The sequence below is a fragment of the Diceros bicornis genome, chromosome 13 (assembly GCF_020826845.1).
Source record: "Diceros bicornis minor isolate mBicDic1 chromosome 13, mDicBic1.mat.cur, whole genome shotgun sequence".
In the NCBI taxonomy this organism is placed as follows: domain Eukaryota; kingdom Metazoa; phylum Chordata; class Mammalia; order Perissodactyla; family Rhinocerotidae; genus Diceros; species Diceros bicornis.
The window spans coordinates 46,943,483-46,965,276 of NC_080752.1; the positions used below are offsets into that span (position 1 = coordinate 46,943,483).

Here is a 21,794-nt window from a genome sequence, read left to right on the forward strand (position 1 = left end):
TTTTTTAATTTTCTATTTATTTTTTTTCCCCCAAAGGCCCAGTAGACAGTTGTATGTCATAGTTGCACATCCTTCTAGTTGCTGTATGTGGGACGCGGCCTCAGCATGGCCGGGGAAGCGGTGCGCCTGTGCGCGCCCGGGATCGAACCCGGGCTGCCAGCAGCAGGGCGCGCGCACTCAACCGCTAAGCCACGGGGCGGGCCCCGTACTCCTCTCTTTTTAATTGACTGGCAAGTGGCTTTAGTGTTTTAACCAAGGAATCTTATGTTGATGCATATTTTTTTTTTTTTTTTTTTTTTTTTTTTGTGAGGAGATCAGCCCTGTGCTAACATCTGCAATCCTCCTCTTTTTTGCTGAGGAAGACTGGCCCTGGGCTAACATCCACGCCCATTTTCCTCCACTTTATATGGGACGCCGCCACAGCATGGCCTGACAAGCGGTGCGTTGGTGCGCTACCGGGATCTGAACCGGCGAACCCTGGGCCGCCGCAGTGGAGTGCACGCACTTAACCGCTTGCGCCACCGTGCCGGCCCCCTTATGTTGATGCATATTTGCTAGAGAATTCCTAGTGAAAAGTCAGAGAGGCCAGCTGAAAAAAGCCATTTCAGCCTGGGAGGAATCAGTTTTCTTTCATTCTTGAAGGAAGAGGCCTTAAGTTGGGAGATAACAGTTTTTCTGTTCTCTCTCTCTCTTCCTAGTGCCATTAAATAACCTTTAATGCATCATGATAAGTTGTCAAGCTTCCTAACTGTAGCATATGCTCAACAGTCAAGTCTGCTTGATTTAAAGCCTTAGCTCATTCTCTGTACCTGGGCAGCTACAATAACATTTCATTAGAAAGCCTTCCTCTGCAAAGAGGAAGGCCCGCTCAGTTTAGCACTAGGACAAGGGAAATGATTTGAAAAGACTGACTGCTTCATAGTGTTCCAGGGCCCATCTCCTTTGAAGATTATGTTATTACCTGGAAAATAAGGCTAGTTCCCTTATCTCCTAAATATAGCTCTTTTGGATTCTTCGAGGCAGATCCCTTCAAGTGATTGCTTGGTAACTTTTTGAAATACAGACCACGAATATAAGAATTTGATTTGGAAAGTCCTAGAGCCAGTAACTGTCCAGGATGTGAGCTTGAAGGTGTAGTAGTATCATTCTCATCCCACGCACAGGACAGCTGGCTGTAGGTAGTATGCCTTTTTTTGAGAAAATGTGCATAATTTAAAAATTTTATGAATCTCAAAATTTTAAACATACCAGTGATTAAATAGAGTACTACAGTAATCTTGCTGCTCACTAAGTGTGTGACCTGAGACTTAGTTCTTCATCTATCATTAGGGCTTATATTAATTTGCTAGGGCTGCCTTAACAAAGTACCACAGACTGGGTGGCTTAAACAAGAGAAATTTATTTTCTCACAGTTCTGGAGGCTAGAAGTCCAAGATCAAGATGTTGGCAGAGTTGGCTGCTTTTTGTGTGTGTGTGAGGAAGATCAGCCCTGAGCTAACATCCATGCCAGTCCTCCTCTTTTTGCTGAGGAAGACTGGCCCTGAGCTAACACCTGTGCCCATCTTCCTCCATTTTATGTGGGACGCCACCACAGCATGGCCTGCCAAGCGGTGTGTCGGTGTGTGCCAGGGATCCGAACCCAAGCTGCCAGCAGCACGCACTTAACTGCTAAGCCACGGGGCCAGCCCCCAGGTTGGCTTCTTCTGAGACTTCTTGCCTTGGTTTATAGATGGCTGTCTTCATGCTTCACATGGTGTTCTCCCTCTTTGTGCAGCTGTGTCTTAATCTTATCCTCTTATAAGGAGACTAGTCATATTGGATTAGGGCCTTACCCCAGTATCCTCATTTAACACTAATCACCTCTTTAAAGACCCAAATACAGTCACATTTTGAGATACTGGGGGTTAGGACTTCAACATACAAATTTGGGGGCAGGCACAATTCAAGCCATAACAGGATCCATACCCCCCCCTTTTTTTTTTTTGGTGAGAAAGATTGGCCCTGAGCTAACATCTGTTGCCAATCTTCCTCTTTTTGCTTGAGGAAGATTGGCCCTGTGCCAACATCTGTGCCAATCTTCCTCTATTTTGTATGTGGGTCCGCCACCACAGCGTAGCTGACAAGTGGTATAGGTCATGCCTGGGATCTGAACCTACGAACCCAGGTGACCAAAGCAGAGCATGCTGAACTCAACCACTACACCACCAGGCCGGCGCCTATTTTGTGTTGTTATTGCCAGTCTCTTGGTTCTAAAGGCTTAGAAAATGCATGGCAAAGTTAGACATTTCTTTCCTGGAAATGGGAGGTAAAACTTCAGGGAACTATTCCCTTTGAGAGTTCCTTGACTAACAAAACCCAAAGGCTATCTAAGACAGTTAGATGCTAGAAAAGGTATCTTTGTATCGTGGCTTTCTTGATCCAGCCCCAACAAATAAGGGAGTACATGATGAAAAAAGCCCCTTTGCCCGCTTGTCCCTGAACAAGAGGCCAGCATTCCTTTCGTTGCTGATTCCAAGTGTGCTTCTGCACATGTTCCTCCTTCTAATCCAACCTCTCCTGCCTGGCTTCTCCAGTGAAGTCATACGCAAATATTTGTGATAGTTTCCTGTTGCCATGGTGACTAAAGAAGCACAGCCTGGTTCTACTTCTAGCTTCACTGTCAGCTCTGCTTGAAGGGAGGGGACAGCCCTCCAAGAGAGCCTAGGCTCAGTCATGAAAAACTGTGTGTCAGGTAATGGGGGACAGCAGTCCACAGAGCTGCGTTTAGGAATCTGTCTTGTGCCTGTTAGTCTCCAGGCACAGGTGTAGTCAGGGACCCCAAAGGGAGGCCACTGCAATCTTTTAGAACTTGTTTTTCTTTTTTTGGTGAGGAAGATTGGCCCTGAGCTAACATCTGTGCCAGTCTTCCTCTATTTTGTATGTGGGACGATGCCACAGCATGGCTTGATGAGCGGTGTGTAGGTCTGCCCCCAGGATCCAAACCTGTGAACCGCAGGATGCTGAAGCGGAGTGTGGGAACCCAGCCACTACGCCACGGGGCCAGCCCCCATAGGCTGATTATTTTTAAGAAACAAAATACTCAGAAAGTTTTTCTTGTTACCTCTCCCTTAACTGTCTAAAAGAATTCAGATTAAAAAAACCTGTCTCAGGCCAGCCCCGTGGCTTAGTGGTTAAGTGCGCGTGCTCCGCTACTGGCAGCCTGGGTTCGGATCCCAGGTGCGCACCAACGCACCACTTCTCTGGCCATGCTGAGGCCGTGTCCCACATACAGCAACTAGAAGGATGTGCAACTGTGATATACTGAGGCTTTGGGGAAAAAAAAGGAGGAGGATTGGCAATAGATGTTATTAGCTCAGAGCCGGTCTTCCTCAGCAAAAAGAGGAGGATTAGCATGGATGTTAGCTCAGGGCTGATCTTCCTCACAAAAACAAACAAAGAAAAAAAACCACACCTGTCTCAGGAAGTGAGCTATCTATCACCTTAGCATAACATGAACTAGGTGGTAGACAGGAAGGAACCCAGAAAAGCCTGTTTGTTGGGCTCCCTTCTGTGTTCTTCTGTTTCTGTGTGGCCATTTGTTTTCTGAACCTTTGCTCCTTTTCACCTACCTGTAAATTACATTCTTTCTCTTTGAAGTCCCTGACTCTCCCCACCCCCAATATCTTCTTTTGTCTTTAGCCAAGGGTGGTATTTAAGGTGAGGGCTTCAGCCATTTTGGCGAGTTACTCAGTTTTCCTGGGTTTCTCCCATGTAAACATGTTATTAAACTTTTGTTTGTTTTTCTCCTGTTAATTTTTCTCATGTCAATTTAATTCTTAGACCAGCCAGAAGAACCTAGAAGAGGAGAGGAAAGTTTCTTCCTCACCTACATTACTTACATAAACCTAGATGGTATAGTCTACTACACACCTAGGCTGTGTGCTACTAATCTTATGAGACTGCTGTCGTATGTATACGCAGTCTGTCATTGACCGAAACGTCTTTATGCAGAGGTGCATGACTGTAGTTGGATCATGTTTTGTTTTTTTTTTTTAATCCATCACGCCAATCTCTTCCTTTTGACTGGAGAGTTTAATCCATTTACATATAATGTAATTACTGACAAGGAAAGACTTTTGCCATTTTGGTCTTTGTTTCCTGTATGTCTTATACCTTTTCTGTCTCTCTCTTCCTTTACTGCCTTTTGTGTTTAGTTGATTTTTTTGTAGTGAAGTTTTTGATTCTCTTCGCATTTCCATTTGTGTATATTTTTAGTTTTTATTTTGTGTATGTGTGGGGTTTTTTTTGTTTTAGATATTGTGGTTACCATGGGGATAACATTTAACATCCTTATTTTTTAACAATCTAGTTTGAATTGATACCAGCCTAACTTCAGTAGCATATGAAAACTTTGTTCCCACAGCTTCAATCCTCCCTTTTATGTTGTTGCTGTCACAAATTACATCTTTATACATCGTATGCCCAGTAACATAGATTTATAATTCTTTTATACATTTGTTTTTGAAATCATGTAGGAAGTAAAAAGTGGAATTACAAACCAAAAATACAATAATACTGGCTTTTATATTTCCCCATGTAGTTATCTTTACTGGCTTCAAGTTAACTGTGTAGTGTCCTTTCATTTTCAGCCTGAAGGACTCCATTTAGCATTTCTTGTAGAGTAGGTATAGTGGTAACAAACTCCCTCAGCTTTTGTTTATCTGAGAATGTCTTCATTTCTCCCTTGTGTCTGAAGGACAGTTTTTTCAAATATAGAATTCTTTGATGGGCCGGCCCCGTGGCTTAGCGGTTAAGTGCATGCGCTCTGCTACTGGCAGCCCGGGTTCGGATCCCGGGTGCGCACCAACACACCGCTTCTCTGGCCATGCTGAGGCTGCATCCCACATATAACAACTAGAAGGATGTGCAACTATGACATACAACTATCTACTGGGGCTTTCGGGGGAAGAAAGGAGGAGGATTGGCAATAGATGTTAGGTCAGAGCTCATCTTCCTCAGCAAAAAGAGGAGGATTAGCATGGATGTTAGCTCAGGGTTGATCTTCCTCCCAAAAAAAAAAAAAAAAAGGATTCTTTGACAGTTTTTTTCTTTTAGCACTTTTTTTTTTTTTTTTTTGTGAGCAAGATCAGCCCTGTACTAACATCATCCAATCCTCCTCTTTTTTTGCTGAGGGAGACTGGCCCTGGGCTAACCTCCATGCCCATCTTCCTCCACTTTACATAGGATGCCACCACAGCATGGCTTGCCAAGTGGTGCGTTGGTGTGCACCCGGGATCCGAACCAGTGAACCCCAGACCTCCGCAGCGGAGCACGTGCACTTAACCACTTGAGCCACCGGGCCAGCCCCTCTTTCAGCACTTTAAATAAGTCATCCCAATGCCTTCTGGCCTTCGTGGTTTCTGATAAGAAATTGGCTTGCATGTGATGAGTCACTTCTCTTTTGCTGCTTTCAAGATTCTCTTTTTGCCTTTGGCTCTCAGCAGTTTGATTATGTGTCTAGATGTGGCTCAGAGTTTACCCTCTTTGGGATTCGTTGAGCATCTTTTATGTGTAGATTCATGTTTTACATTAAATTTGGGAAATTTTCTGCCATTATTTCTTCAAAATTTCTTTTGCCTCTTTCTCTTCTGTCTCTTTAACTTCCATAATGCATATATTGATTTGCTTGTTGGAGTTTCATGGATCCCTAGGCTGTGTTCACTTTTCTTCATGCTTTTTCCTTTCTGCTCCTCCGACTGCATAATTATAATTTTCCTATCTTCAAGTTTTCTTCTTCTCTATGTTACCTGCTCAGATCTGCTGTTGGACCCTCTAGTGAATTTTTCATTTCAGTTTTTGTACTTTTCAACTCCAAAACTTCTGTTTGGTTCCTTTTCCATTTGTTGATATTCTCATTTTGTTCATACTTTGTTTTCCTGATTTCCTTGAGTTGTTTGTCCATGTTTTTCCTTTGCTCTTTGAGTGGATTTTAGACAGCTGTTTGAAAGTCTTTGTCTAGTACGTCCAGTGTCTGGGTTTCCTCAGGGATGGTTGGTGTCAGTTTATTTTGTTTCTTTGAATGGGCCATACTTCCCTGTTTGTATGCTTTATGACTTTTTTCTTTTAATTAAAAACTGGACATTTGAACATTATAATGTTGTAACTCCGGAAATGAGTTTATTTTCTATTTGTCATGTGTTCTTGGTTCTTTTTTCCTTCTTTACCCATTTTCTTTTGGATTATTTTCTATAATTACATTTTGTCTCCATTATTGACTTATTGGCTTTAAAGAAATTTTTTTAAATGGGAAAAAGTTATTTTATATGTACCTACACATTTACCATTTCTAGTGTTCTTCCTTTTGTGAAGATCTGAGTTACCGTCTGATATCATTTTCCTTCTACTTGAGCATTTCTTTAGTGGAGGTCTGCTAGAGAGAAAGAATCTCAACTTTTGTTTGTCTGAAAAAGTCTATTTCACTTTCCTTTTTTTTTTGTGAGGAAGATCAGCCCTGAGCTAACATCTGTGCCGATCTTCCTCCACTTTACGTGGGACGCCGCCATAGCATGGCCTGACAAGCAGTGTGTTGGTGCGCAACTGGGATCCGAACCTGGGCTGCCAGCAGCGGAGCACGTGCACTTAACCACTGTGCCATGCAGCCAGCCCTTCACTTTCATTTTTGAAAGTATTTTCATTGGGTATAGAATTCTAGTTTGACAGGTTTTTTTTCTTTCAGTACATTAAAAATGTTAATGAAATAACATCTTCTGACTTGTATAGTTTCTGGCAAGAAGTCAGGTTATTCTTATCTTTGGTCTTTTGTATGCAATGAGTCTTTCTGGCTTTTAAGATTTTTCTCTATCACTGGTTTTCAGGAATTTGACTATGATGTGCCTTAGTGTGATTTTCTTTGTTTTTATCATAGTTAAGTTTGTCATGGTTTCTTCGGTTTATGGGATCAAATTTGGAAAATTTCCAGTCTTTGTTTCTTCATAAATTTTTTTTCTGTCCCCCTCCCTGCTTTGTTTCCCCTGTGAATCCAGCTATAGATGTATTAGATTGTTTGATATCATCCCACAGGCCACTGAGGCATCGTTTTTAAGTCTGTCTATATTGACTGATTTTTCTCCTGACTGTGGGTCACATTTTCTGGCTTCTTGGCATATGTACTAATTTTTAATTGGATTTTCGATGTTGTATTTTGTGTTGTCTTTTTTTTAAAGGATGTGGAAATGGAGCTTTATAGGCAGTTGTTACATGCTGCTCAGTTGATCAGTTTGTCTTGTGTTTTTAAGCTTTATTGATAGTCTTTTCTAGGGATAATTTAATCCCACTACCCTAAGGCACGGCCTTTTTAGAGTCTTCACTGAATGCCCTGAGTGATCAGTGAGGTATCTTCATTCTGATTCATCAAATGCCTTTCAGCCCTGTGTGAACTCTGGGAACCACTGAGGTTACAGCTTCCCAGTTGCTCTTTGCCTGGCTTATGAAGCTTTATCCTATACTTGTGTATCAGCCAAGACTTAAGGGAACCCCAAGCAGATTTCCTGAGTTTTTTTTCTGTGTATCTCACTCTTCTCTGAAACTGCCTCACAGTTTCCGGCTATCTCAATCTCCTTGAACTCTGCAGTCTCTTTCCTCAACTAGTGAGATTTCTATGCTGTTGGGTCACCCCCTCCCTGCTCAGTGGTCTAGAATGTGCCTCGAGGCAGAAAGCCAAGGAGATAAGTCAGGCTTGCTTCATTTGTTTCCTTCTTTTTCACTGCCTGTTGTCGGCTATCTGAAACAGTTTACAACAGAAGGGTAAACCCGATCACTGTTATTCCACCTTGGCTGGAAGTTAATGTCTAACGAAATAAGATAAAAAGCTTTGATAAAGAATAATTAGGCTGTTTATAATAAAAAATTCTTAAATACACCAGGAAGATACGACCATTCTAAATCTGTATACCCCTAATAAAATAGTCTTAAAATATATAAAGCAAAATGAAATTACATGGCAAATGGATACATTCAGTATTGATTAAGTCAAGAAAAAAATTAGTAAAGCAATAGAAGAGTTAAACAACATGAAGAACTTGATTTAATGGACATATGGTATATAGAATGCCATGCACTATAATTAAAGAATACACCTTCTGGGGCCAGCCTGGTGGCGCAAGTGGTTAAGTGCGCGTGCTCTGCTGCGGCGGCCCGGGGTTTGCCGGTTCGGATCCTGGGCGTGCACTGACGCACCACTTGTCAAGCCAAGCTGTGGTGGCATCCCATATAAAGTAGAGGAAGATGGGCATGGATGTTAGCCCAGGGCTAGTCTTCCTCAGCAAAAAAAAAAAGAGGAGGATTGGCAGATGTTAGCTCAGGGCCAATCTTCCTCACACACACACAAAAAAAGAATACACCTTCTTCTCAAGCGCACATGGGACATATATAAATTGAATACATATTAAGCAAAAAAAGCAAATCTCAGTAAATTTAAAAGAATCATCCAGACTGACTGCAGTGTAATTATGTTAGAAATAACCAAAAAGGTAAGTCCCCAAACAGTACTAATTTAAAAAAAATACCCATGATTCAAATAAAACTGATAGGAATTAGATATTCAGAGCTGAATTACAATGAAAATATTAATTTGGAGGAAATTTACAAGCCTTAGGAAGATAATATAAAAGTACAAAGTCTGAACATTAATGATTTAGGTACACAGGTTAGAAAGAAAAGGAGAGAAAAGTCATACAATAGAAAGAATTAACAAAGGCAAAACTTGGATCTTTCAAAATACTAAAAATATTCAAGTCTCTGGTGAGATTTCTCAAGAACAAAAGAGGACACAAATATTATTAGGAATGAAAAAAACATAACTACAGGTAACTAAAGAGATTAAGAGAACATGAACAACTTTATGCTAACACATTTGAAAAGACAAATTCCTAGAATAACATAACTTACTAAACCGGACTCAAATAGGATGTCTGACGAGCCTTATGACCTTATAAATATATTGAACCTTATAAATATATTGAATCATCAGTAAAGAATATTCCCACAAAGAAAAGGCCAAGCCTAAATGGTTTTATAGATGAGTTCTACCAAATTTTCAATAAGTTATTTTATTCTTCTATGTACTCCCAGAAGACAGGAAGAGAAGGAACATTCTTTTGATAACACCACCAAAGAAGGATAATGTGAGAAAGTTCTGTACTTTTCCTATATCAATTATGAACAAGGATATAAAAATTCTAAATAATATTAAAACATACCCAGCAGTGTATAAAAAAGATAATTCATCTTGACCAAGTTGGGCTTATCCCAGGAATTTACGGGTGACTTTCTGTTAGAAAATCTATAGATCTAATTCATTCCTTATGCATTTTAAGGAGAAAAACCATATATCATTTCAGTAGATGCAGAAAAAGGATTGGATAATATTCAACAGTTATTCATGTCTACAAACTCATAGAAAACCAGGAATAGAGGAGTCTTTTTTAGCCTGATCAAAGATGTATGCCAAAAACAGTCAACACCATTCATAATGATAAGTTAGAAACTTTCCTTAAAATTAGGAACATAGCAAGGATACTCCCTATCACTACTTATTTTTAGCATTGTACTAGAAATCCTAGCCAGTGCAAAAAGATAAAATTAAATAAATATTTACTTCCTAGTACTCAGTAGGGATTTCTTTTTTTAAGTATGAGAATAAGAAAGAAAAATCTATTATTTGCAGGTGATGTAATTTATCTACAAAGAAAATCAGGTTTTTTGGACTCAATAAGAATTTATCAAGGTGTCTGAACATAAGAGTAACCTCCTACCTCCTCCCCTCAGCCCCCCCCAAAATTACCTGGAATAAACCTAAAAGTTGTAGATCTTTATGGAGAAAATACTAAATCTTTATTGAAAAGCATTAAAGAAAATGAAAAAAAATGAGAGAGACACATGATCATATTTCATGGATATGGCAGTTCAGTATTGGCTAACTTTAATAATTTAATATTATTTTTAATAATTTAATTCCAATTAAAATCCCAACGGGATTTTTTAATCAAAACAATGTGATATTGGAGCAGGAAAGAAATTACCAATGGAAGAGAGTCTACATAAAACTAGACTTGGTCATAGAGGGAGATTTGCTTGATGACTAGAGTGGCATAGTGAGAAAGGAAAGATGAGTCAGTAAACCATGGTAGGACAGTTGATTGTTCACATGGAAAAAAATGAATCCCTGTCTCATATATGCATGCAATTAAATTTCAGGTAGGTGAAACATCTGCATGTGAAAGGCAAGCTTTAAAACTTCTAGAAGACATGAGAGGGTATCTTTCTGACCTTGGGAGCATGAAAGGATTTATTAAACGACGCACACAGGAAAAGCTAAGTACAAAAGAAAAAATTAACTACATTATAATTAAGAACTTCTTGTTAAAGAACTTAATAAAGTGAAATTGAAAAAAATGAAAAACTACAAACTGTTAGGAGATATTTGTAACACAAATCACCAACAAATGATTAATAACTAGAATATCTAAAGAACTACCAAACAGTAAGGAAAGGACAAATAATTCAATAGGAAAATATTCAAAATACATAAACAGGCATTTTTCACAGAAGAGGAAACATGTGGCTAATAAGCATGAAATCTAACCTTATTAGTAATCTGGGATGTGCAAATCATTATCTCAATGAAATACCTTTTACCCAGTAGAGTGGCAAAGGTGACAATTCTGGTGATAGGATATATATCAATGGGAACCCCTTATGTATTGCTAAGCTAGAGTAAATTGGCATCACATAGTAAAGCAACGTGGTACTACCTGGTCAAGTTCAACATTTACCTGCCTACAGCCCAGCAGTTCATTCCTTAGAGCAGCAGTTCTCAAAATATGATCTGTAGACTATTTCAGAGGGTCTGGGAAGTGAAGATTAAGATGTTATTTGCCGAATCAAAATAGATTAAAGACTTGATTGTAAAATCTGAAACCATAAAACTCCTAGAAGAAAACATAGGAAAAAAGACCTTGGTCGTGGCACTGATTTTTTGGATGTGACAACAAAAGCAAAAATAAGTGGAATTACATCAAATTAGAAAACTTGAACTAAAAGCTTCTGCACGGCAAAAGAAACGGTCAACAAAATGAAAAGACAACCTATGGAATGAGAGAAAATATTTGAACCATATATCTAATAAGGGGTTAGTATCCAAAATATATAAGGAACTCATACAATTCAATAGCAAAAAATAATAATACTAATCCAATTAAAAATGGGCAAAGGACCTAAATAGACATTTTTCCAAAGCAGACATACAAATGGCCAACAGGTACACCAGAAGGTGTTCAGCATCACTAATCATGAGGGAAATGCAAATCAAAACCACAATGAGATATCACCTCACACCTGTTAGAATGGCTGTTATCAAAAAGACAAGAGATAACAGGTGCTGGCAAGGATTTGGAGAAAAGGGAAGTCTTGTACACTGTCGGTAAGAATGTAAATTGATGCAGCTACTACAGAAAACAGCATAGAGGTACCTCAAAAAATTAAAAATAGAACTACTATACGATCCAGCAATCCCACTTGTGTGAAATAAAATCACTATGTCGAAAAGATATCTGTACCCGCATGTTCATTGCAGCATTATTTACAATAGCCAAGACTTGGAAACAAACTAAGTGTCCATCAGTGGATGAATAGATAAAGAAATTGTGGTGTATATATAAACAATGGACTGTTATTAGGCCATAGGAAAAAAAAAGAAAATCCTGCCATTGGTGATAACATGGATGAACCTTGAGGGCATTATGCTAAGTGAAATAAGTCAGACAGAGATAGACAAATACAAATACACTTATATGTGGAATCTAAAAAAACTGAACTCATAGCAACAGAGTGTAGATTGGTGGTTGCCAGGGGCGGGCAGGGTAGGGGAAATGGATGAAGGTGGTCAAAGGGTACAAACTTCCAGTTTAAGGTGAGTAAGTTCTGGGGGATCTCATGTACAGCATTGTGACTATAGTTAACAGTACTATATTACATACTTTAAAATTGCTAAGACAGTAGGTCTTAAACGTTTTCACCCCCCCAAAAAAAAAGAGGTAACTGTGAGATGATGGATGTGTTACCTAACCTTATTTGTGGTAATCATCTTGCAATATTTATGTATATTAAAGTCACCATTTTGTGACTTTTAACTTACACAATGTTATATGTCAATTATATCTCAGTGAAGCTGGAAAATAATTTTTTTTTTTCACTGCGAAAGATTCACCCTGAGCTACATGTCTTGCCAGTCTTCCTCTGTTTTGTATGTGAACTGCCACAGCATGGCCACTGACAAGTGGTGTCAATCTGTGCCCGGAAACTGAACCCAGGCCACCGAAGCAGAACACACCAAAGCAGAACACGCCAAACTTAACCACTAGGCCACCAGGGCTGGCCCTGGAAAAAAAATTTTTTTAACATGTTATTCACCATTTTCACTATGTTGACATTTGCACCGATGTTGCAAAAGCAATGGTAAATGGATAAAAGCACTGGTGCCTTAGCACAAATCAAGGCAGTGGCACAAAGCTGTACTAATAGTCCATGTATTCTTCACCACCACTCACTCACTGTTGGAAAAAAAAAAAATGCTAGTTTCACTTAAGAATGTCCTTCATGAAATTGTACAAATCCAAACTTTGAAAAAGTGTCTGGAGGAAATCACCTGTGGGCTTAAGCTAAACTAGATACTTTTTTATTTTTTATTTTATTTTATTTTTTTGAGTTTAACTCTTTTTTTTTTTAATTTTATTTATTTTATTTTTCCCCCCAAAGCCCCAGTAGATAGTTGTATGTCATAGATGCACATCCTTCTAGTTGCTGTATGTGGGACTCGGCCTCAGCATGGCCAGAGAAGTGGTGCGTTGGTGCGCGCCCGGGATCCGAACCCGGGCCGCCAGCAGCGGAGCGCGTGCACTTAACCGCTAAGCCACGGGGAACTGGATACTTTTTTAATTGACACTGTTTTTATTTGAAAGAATGACTTACAGACAAACTGGTTATTCAGGCTTAGGTATTGGGCTGACATTTTCTCAAAATGTGTGAAGTGAGTCAGTATTTGTTGTCAATGATAAAATTTTAGCTTTCAAGCAAAAATTAGAATTTCAGAAAATTTGTATCCACCACTTAGTTCTCAATAATGTTCCAATAGATTTGTAATAGGAAAAAACTGGGGAGGAGTGAGGGAGACCAACAGAAAAATGGATAAATTATGATGTATTTATTCGGTGAAACCATATAGGAAGAATGAATGATATACAGCTCCATGCAAAAACATGGGTGAATCTTAGAAACCCAGTGGAGGGGGGACAATTCTCAGAAGACTAAACACAGTATGATACAATATTTAGGGATATACATATATGTAATTAATAAAAACAGATATTGGCAGTTCAGGATAGCAGTTTTCTTTTGGCTGGAGTTAGAGTAGGGATGGGGAAGCCTGGGATAGGAGAAGAGCCCACAACTAGATGCGGGCATATTGATAACGTTCTAGTTCTTAGATTTGGTGGTGGGTTTACAGATGCTTATTGTATTATTTTGCTTGGTAACGTAACATTATGTTTCATCTTTTTGTATGTATCAAATAATAATTTAATAAATTAAAATTTTTTTAATTTAAAAAATAGATGGACATAATGAGTCATTAAAAAAAGATACATCATATACCACTGAACTATATTTCAAAAATAAATATATTTGAGTTTATTGGGCAAGTCATATAACTGTTTCCTCTCTTGTCTTGGAGGTGATCATAGCTTGTGAGAATTTACCACGTGCCTAGCATTGTTCTAAGTAGTACTTCACATGTATTAATCTATTTAATCCTTCTAACAACTGTGAAGTAGGAACTATTATGTCTCTCTCTGTTTTAAGGATGAGATCCTAAGGCATAGAGGTTAAAGTAACTTGTTGAAGGTTGGACAGCTAACAAGTAGAAGAGCCAGAATTTGAACCCATGCAGTCTGGCTCCAGGGCCTACACCTTTTAACTACTATGCTTACATCAATTGCTATAATAGCATTTATTTGACAAGCTTATTATAATTAAAGGAGACTTCGTTTGTTGGTGTGGGGGTGGTACTAGAGATGTCAGGTGCAGTTATTGAGATTATTAGGCCTCCTTGAGAAGCTGTGGTCCCCCTGAGTAGGGGAGGATGGGTTGGGACATAAGACCAGTGAAAAGGAAAAGCTGCCTTCTTAAGAGCCTTTGCCAATGTGATTGTATCTTGCCTTTTTCTAGAGACCATGGCGAGCCCAGGGAAAGATAATTATCGGATGAAGAGTTATAAGAACAATGCCCTAAACCCTGAGGAAATGAGACGAAGAAGAGAGGAAGAGGGCATTCAGCTCCGGAAGCAGAAGCGGGAGCAACAAGTGGGTTAACTGGAGTATTCTCAAACATACTATTCAGGGAAGTGATCCAGCCGCCATGATTGGCCTCCAGCTTGCACTCGCACTTTCCCCTTAGGAGGAGAGTAGCTTAGCTCTATGGGCCGTTCATCCAGTCTCCTTTGTTATAAAGAAATATCGGAAGCTTTGAGAAAGAGAGAACCAATCCCTTATTCCTTTTCCATAATTTATAACAACTTAGACATCATTTATGTCTTCAATATAACATTCTGGTTCTAACCCCTTCTCTCTTCTTCACCCTGTAGTCATTGTTGACCTGGCCTTCAAGCCCCAGCCCAAGCCTGGCACTTTAAAAGGTTCATCAGCCATTCTGGGCTGCCTTACTTCTATTTCTTGAGTCCATTCTTTGTAAGTCTCCCTAGGACTGAGACTATATTAATGCCTCATCATCTGTGCTCCACCACACGCCACCACCAAATTAGCGCTTTGCCCAGGTCTAGATGCAGTCACCTAACCTGCTTTTGTCCACCCTCTTGCTTTACTGTTATTCTTTCCTTCAAAGCCTTTTATACCCATCACCTTTTATACAAAGGGCAAAGAAATCTTTAAAGATTTTTTTGCTTATAAAAATGTTCTCTTAAAAAATGCAAACAATTAGATATAACATATAAAGTCTTTGAATATCTTTCCATGTCAGCATATTAAGCTTGGCATTTTCTCAACTATGCTGGCATTTCCTTGACAGTTATGCCATAATTTAACATTGGGTCATTCTTTGTTTCAGTGAGTAGTCTTATCACCATCTCTTCTCTTTACTTTCAGCTTTTTAAACGAAGAAATGTGGAGCTGATTAATGAAGAAGCCGCCATGTTCGATAGTCTCCTCATGGACTCCTATGTGAGCTCTACCAGTGGGGTAAGGTCCTTACATGTGCTTTAGGTAGGCCTGGGAAGTACCTGCTTCTACAGAACAGAAATCAGGCAGTTCACGTCATCTAGTAGCTTTGCCGACAACCATGTTAAGCTCTTTCTTCCATGGGCCCTTTTGTAGCTGGTCAGCCTAAGGAGTCAGTAAGGATTCTTCTCTCTTGGAGACACTTGAGGAAGCATTTAAGGGAAGCCATCAGTTGCCTCAGAGGTTAGGAATCACTTTCAAATGTCCCAACTTGAAGCAGCCATGGAGTAAACAAACAGCTTCTCCTGAGCCTGCTATTATGCTATTCTCTTGCCCTCAGGTCTTTAGAAAATAGGATGCCAAGCAGGATTGTGTGCTCATATCTGGCTCTAGTTTGGGTTTGCACAGTCTTGAACTTGTTTTATGTTCTAGGAGAGTGTGATCACAAGAGAGATGGTGGAGATGCTCTTCTCTGATGATTCTGACCTGCAGTTAGCAACTACACAGAAATTCCGGAAACTGCTCTCCAAAGGTACAAAACCTGGTTCTCCCTAGAGAGGCCCTACATGATTTAGACTCTTGTTTCTTCTCACTGACCTCATCAACTACTTCCCTTCCCTCATTCTACTCTAGCCCTACTGGCTTTGGTGTTCCTTTGACAAGCCAGACACATTGTTACCTTTACGTGGCTATTCCCTCTGCCTGATATCCTCTACTTGCAGATATCTGTGTGACAGCTCTCTCACTTCTGTGATCAGTTCCTACCTTCTCAATGAAGCCTACCCTGACACCCTATCTAAAGTTGCAGACTACACCCCACCCTCAACATTTTTAATCTCCTTGCCCTGCCCTATTCTTTATTTAACCCTCTACACTTATTACCTTCTAACACAATAGAATGTCTCTCCTCGCTGTCTCTGAGGACAGAGACTTTGGGTTTTGTTCATTACTGTATCCTCAGTACTAGAACTATGTCTGGCACACAGTTTGTGCTCAATATAAATTTGATATATGATAGGAAAAATACTTCTTGCCTCAGTATTAAGCAGTCCCCCCAAGAACAGATTGCTGGTCTTAGAAGGGAAATGTTTAAACTAGGGCTGCTCATCCCTTGGGCTTTCGTCTCTCCCTTTCTTACTTGCTTAGGTAAGTAAGGTTGCTTGCTTCGGTTCAGTAAGCCAAAGGTGAGCATACTTAAATTAGGATTGGCTTGGACCGGCCCCATGGCTTAGCGGTTAACTGCGCGTGCTCCGCTGCTGGCGGTCTGGGTTCAGATCCTGGGCGCGCACGGACGCGCCGCATGTCCGGCCATGCTGAGGCCGCGTCTCACATACAGCAACTAGAAGGATGTGCAACTATGACATACAATTATCTACTGGGGCTTTGGGGAAAAAAAAAAGGAGGAGGATTGGCAATAGATGTTAGCTCAGAGCCGGTTTTCCTCAGCAAAAAGAGGAGGATTAGCATGGATGTTAGCTCAGGGCTGATCTTCCTCACAAAAAATATATATGTATATATATTAGGATTGGCTTTTCCTCCATAGCATCCCAACTGTATTATACAGTTCAAAGGTGACCAGCTTGGGGCCGGCCCAGTGGTGTAGTGCACTCCACTTCAGCGGCCCAGGGTTCAAGAGTTTGGATCCTGGGCACAGAAGCATACACCACTCACCAAGCCATGCTGTGGCGGAGTTACACATAAAATAGAGGAAGATTGGCACGGATGTTAGCTCAGGGACAATCTTCCTCACCAAAAAAAAAAAAAAGATGACCAGCTGTTGTTGAAATTATCTCACCAAAAGGGAGTTTGGGAATGTTAATAAGGATGGTCAGGAGTTTCTAGGAAGGATGGTGGGCTAACCCCAGTGAATGTATCAGCCAAAGCCTCTCCTGACTTCTCTCCTTCCTTTTTCCTTCCTCCAGAGCCTAGTCCTCCAATAGATGAAGTTATCAACACTCCAGGAGTGGTGGATCGGTTTGTGGAGTTTCTGAAGAGGAATGAGAATTGTACATTACAGGTGAGGCCTGGGGTGCAGGGGTACCATATGAAAGCCCTTCATCCAAGAAATTGCAGTGAGATGTTTCTACAGACACAACTCTCAGGAACTAGACAAGCAGTATGAGGAAACATTTAAGAGAAGCTATCAGTTCCTTCAGAGGTCTTGGCCTCAAATAAGAGGGCCAGAATCTCTTACCTAAAACAGTCTCAAAGGAAGGATAACAGAATATGATGACTGAACCTTCAGTTATAAATCGGAATTTCTATCCCACTTCTTGTTACCTGCGTGACCTGAGGCAAATCATTTAGCCTTTCTGGGTCTCTCTTCTCAGAAATGGGTGATGAGTCAATTCATTGGAACTTACTAGAAACTCAGCTGAAAGGGAGTTTAAGAAACTCATCTTACTCTACACCTGGTTTCAGAAATGAAGAAAGTGAAGCTCAGGAAATAAAAAACTGACTTGCTCAAGAACTCATGGGTGCTATGGTAGTGCAGACTAGACCTGGGACCATTGAAGCCCAATTCCATCTTTCCATTGTGTTACATCACTACTGATACCTCTTCCTGCCATTTAAAGGGGCGAGATGAAAAGGCATGTGTTTTGATTTTTTTTAGTCAGGAGCAAGAGGCTTACTCCTCTTGCTGCCTCTTGCTTACTACCAGGCCAGCTGGTAGACATGGTTGCTCTGTCTGGAATGACCTCTCAATCATGACTTAATCTCACTTTCAGTTTGAAGCTGCCTGGGCTCTAACGAACATTGCCTCTGGAACTTCTCAGCAGACCAAAATTGTCATTGAAGCAGGGGCTGTCCCCATTTTTATAGAGCTGCTTAACTCGGACTTTGAGGATGTACAGGAACAGGTAATGCTTGAATTTGACTTGATTCTTGATGGTACCTGTGGTATAATGAAAAATATATTTGGTCTTTGTTCCTAGTTCCTGGCAAAGAGCTCCTAAAAACCTGAGAATTTTCTGAGTGATAGGAGTGTATTTTGTTATTTATATAATGAGCCCCTTTGGAACACACCTGAGTCTATACTAATGTGATGACTCAGGCTGGGGCCCCTAGATAGCCTTAGGATGGGGCTGAGGGGTGGGAGGGCTGATCGTTAGAGAGTGGGAACTCTCAGCCCTAACCCTCCAACCTTCCAACCTTTCCTCACCCCTCCACCCCAACCTTCCCAGGGAGGTTAGGAGGGCTGGAGATAGGGTTATAAAAACTTTTGAACAGTGAGATTCAGAGAGCTTCCAGGTTGATGAACACATCGATGTGCTGGGAAGGTGGTGTGCCTGGAGAGAGCATGAAAGCTCTGTGTCGCTTCTACTCCTCACCCCATACCTTGCCCTATGTATACTCTTCCGCTTAGCTCTTTGAGTTGTATCCATTATAATAAACTGAAAAATGTAAGTAAAGTGTTTTCCTGAGTTCCATGAATCATTCTAATGGTTACTGAACCTGAGGAGGGGATTGTGGGAAGTCTTGAATTTATAGCCAGTCAGTCAGAACTACAGGTGGTACCTGGGATTTGCAACTGGTGTCTAAAGTGGGGGCAGCCTTGTGGAACTGAGCCCTTAACCTGGGGCTTAACTGGGGGGTCAGCGCTAACTCCAGGAGTTAGTATCAGAATTGAATTGAATCATTGGACATACAGTTGGTGTCAGAGAATTGGTTTTTGGTGTGGGAAAAACTCCACACATTTGGCATCAAAGGTGGTATTGGAAAAAAGACCACAGTATCCATTTCTACAGATCATAGAGATAAAGACACAACTTCCATTTTTTTCCACTGAACTTTTGCTGGTTGGATAGAAATGGAGAGTGGTACTGGAATTTTTTCCTCCATTACTACATATAAGGTCAGTCCTGTGAGCCTACAAGAATGCAACTTTCCAATCACTTCCTCCTTTTCTAGGAGGTGGGGATAGGGAGGTCTTGGTTTGGCTTCTCTGGCTGCAGTACAGATATCAGCCTGTCTTCCCCACTGAATCAGGAACTCTCAGAGGAGAGGTCCTCACAGAGCAAGTGCTCGATAAGGATGTCAACAGGGTAGGTACCTGAGCTTGCTTTGTGTATCTCAGGCCTTGATATAGTTTTCGTCCTGGTTACTGGTGGGTATTCACTCTGTAGCTGTGAGTGTAAAGTACTTACAGAAGCCACTAGGCTTTGTGGGTGATGGTTCCATCATCCCTTTTACAGGCAGTCTGGGCACTGGGAAACATAGCTGGAGACAGCTCCGTTTGCCGAGATTACGTCTTGAACTGTTCCATCCTTAATCCTTTGTTAACGTGAGTAACTATGATCGTCTGCACCTGGGGCACCTATAGGGCAGCCATGTGGCAGGTCTTTTGGGAGCAGCTTACCTTAAGATGATAAGTAAATACAAAAACGCTGAAAGTGCATTCTGATTGCCAAAGTAAAAGCTATCTTTTGAGAGTAGGAAGATTTTGCCAAAGAGGACCTTGTGCTTCCTCACTTCATGGCACTATAGAATCTCATGTTGGTCATACCTGCCTGATTGTTGAGCCAGAGGAGAGAGGCCAGGACTAGCCCATCTGTAAAAATCCAGCCTTCTCTACGGAATACATTTATTTGCTATGGGTTTATGCGTAGGTACATTGGAGAGCTCTGTTGTAAACCACAGGTCAAAGACCCCATGAAGGGTTATCTGGATCCTTCTCCCATCCCTCCCTCCCATACCCCTAAAGTAGAGCTACATCTAAACCAAAATAGATGGGTGAACTGTTCTTCAGAGACCACAATCTCATAGGCTACTGCTATAACTTTTTCTTGAGCCCTTCACAGAAAACCATTCCGTACTGCATGGCTAAAGCCCTCACACTAGACCTTCAGCTTTTGTTTCCAAGGAGAACAGCAACAATACTCCTTATTTAGAACTTAGGGCAACAGTTAGGGGCACAGTATGTCCTATCTTAAAAGCTTTGCAAGCTTACTCAAGATCCAATCCTCTGTCCTAATTAGCTATGGTTTTAACTAGCCACAGCAGATCCTAATTCGCTGAAGATGTGGGTTGGCCTCCTGGCCCAAACAGGCTCAGTTAACTTAGATCTATGAATAGGAAGAAACAGAGAGGCTGCTAGTCTTACAGGTCTGATTGGATTTGCTCCTGGGGTTCATTGGCAACAGTCCTATGCCAAGTGCATCATTGCTCAGGATCTGGCTTTGTTGTTTCGTTTAGACTCCTTACCAAGTCCACACGACTGACAATGACACGGAATGCAGTCTGGGCCCTGTCAAACCTCTGCCGAGGGAAGAACCCACCCCCAGAGTTTGCAAAGGTGAGAGCTTTTTACTAGTTCCTGAGTGATAGCAGGTTTCTTCATATGCGGAAATTTTGATATGAAGTTTTCAATTCTTTGGGGAACCCCTTAGAATCTCAATCCATGGCAAACTGAAAGAGGTGATTATCAACGAAGTAGGTGATCTCATGTGCCTGAATGGTAAAGTGAAAAGTAGGCCTGATGGTATAATGTAGAGATCTCCAGGGCTTAGAATTACTTGTAGAGGAGGGGACAGCAATGTGAGGGTTAGTGGTAAAGCTGATGTAGCCCTGCCCCCCTATGAGTCCCTCTCACTCTGCTTCCAACAGGTCTGTCCTTGTTTGCCTGTGCTGTCTCGCCTACTCTTCAGCAGCGACTCAGACTTGCTGGCAGATGCCTGCTGGGCCCTTTCTTATCTGTCTGATGGCCCCAACGAGAAGATCCAGGCAGTTATAGACTCTGGAGTCTGCCGGAGATTGGTAGAACTTCTAATGTGAGTGGTCTCAGTTAGAAAGGGAACAGATTCCCTAAGCTTCTATAAGCTCAGACTAAAGAACTACATTCAGCAGTCTGTTGCCCTATCCCAAGGTCTGGAGCCATGAGAATGCTGCCAGCCTTGGTGGTCAGCAGGGCTGAATACCGTGTGCTGGCTCTCTACTGATCAGATCTCCCTCCTCTGTAGGCACAACGATTATAAAGTGGCTTCTCCTGCCCTGAGAGCTGTGGGTAACATTGTCACTGGGGATGACATCCAGACCCAGGTAAGGAAGAGGAGAGCTGTCTATGGACAAAACTCTTCCCTGTTAAGGGCTTTGGTCCTGACGGGAGGCAGCGTGGTCTAAAAGAGAAAGCATGGACTTGAGTGAAGAATTCCAACTCAGCTACTTTCTCTGTGAACATGGGCAACTTCGTTGCCTTCATTTCTTCTATAAAGTGGAAGCAAATCATCATCCATTGGGTGCTTTTGAAGGAAAACTAAATGAAATAACTTGACTTACTACATGGGACATTGTAAGGTAATTGTTAATAGTTTTTGAGTCATGATCCCTTTGAGATACTAAAAGCTATGGAACCTTTACCCCTACTTCCTAGACTTTTAGGATCCTAAGGACACTATCTAATGTTAATCTCGTGTTAGTAGCACCTCCAGTGAGGGCACAGTAAACAGGATTCCTTTGTTCAAAGGCTAGAGATCTAGGTATTATTTGGATCTTGAGTAGTTGGCATAATTATGTGGGATTCTTGACAAATTT

At 41.0% G+C, this 21,794-nt stretch overlaps 1 protein-coding gene across 2 annotated transcripts in view; it reads left to right on the plus strand.

The window, feature by feature from the left end:
• Positions 1–21,794, plus strand: part of KPNA6 (karyopherin subunit alpha 6) — a 51,374-nt gene that overhangs the window by 20,212 nt on the left and 9,368 nt on the right. For both annotated transcript variants that reach the window (XM_058553532.1, XM_058553533.1), the window contains exons 2-10: positions 14,260–14,393; positions 15,192–15,284; positions 15,696–15,795; positions 17,186–17,280; positions 17,993–18,124; positions 19,460–19,548; positions 20,460–20,559; positions 20,871–21,034; positions 21,224–21,302. In XM_058553532.1, coding sequence (XP_058409515.1) covers positions 14,260–14,393; positions 15,192–15,284; positions 15,696–15,795; positions 17,186–17,280; positions 17,993–18,124; positions 19,460–19,548; positions 20,460–20,559; positions 20,871–21,034; positions 21,224–21,302 — 986 coding nt within the window. The remainder of the gene's footprint in view (positions 1–14,259; positions 14,394–15,191; positions 15,285–15,695; positions 15,796–17,185; positions 17,281–17,992; positions 18,125–19,459; positions 19,549–20,459; positions 20,560–20,870; positions 21,035–21,223; positions 21,303–21,794) is intronic.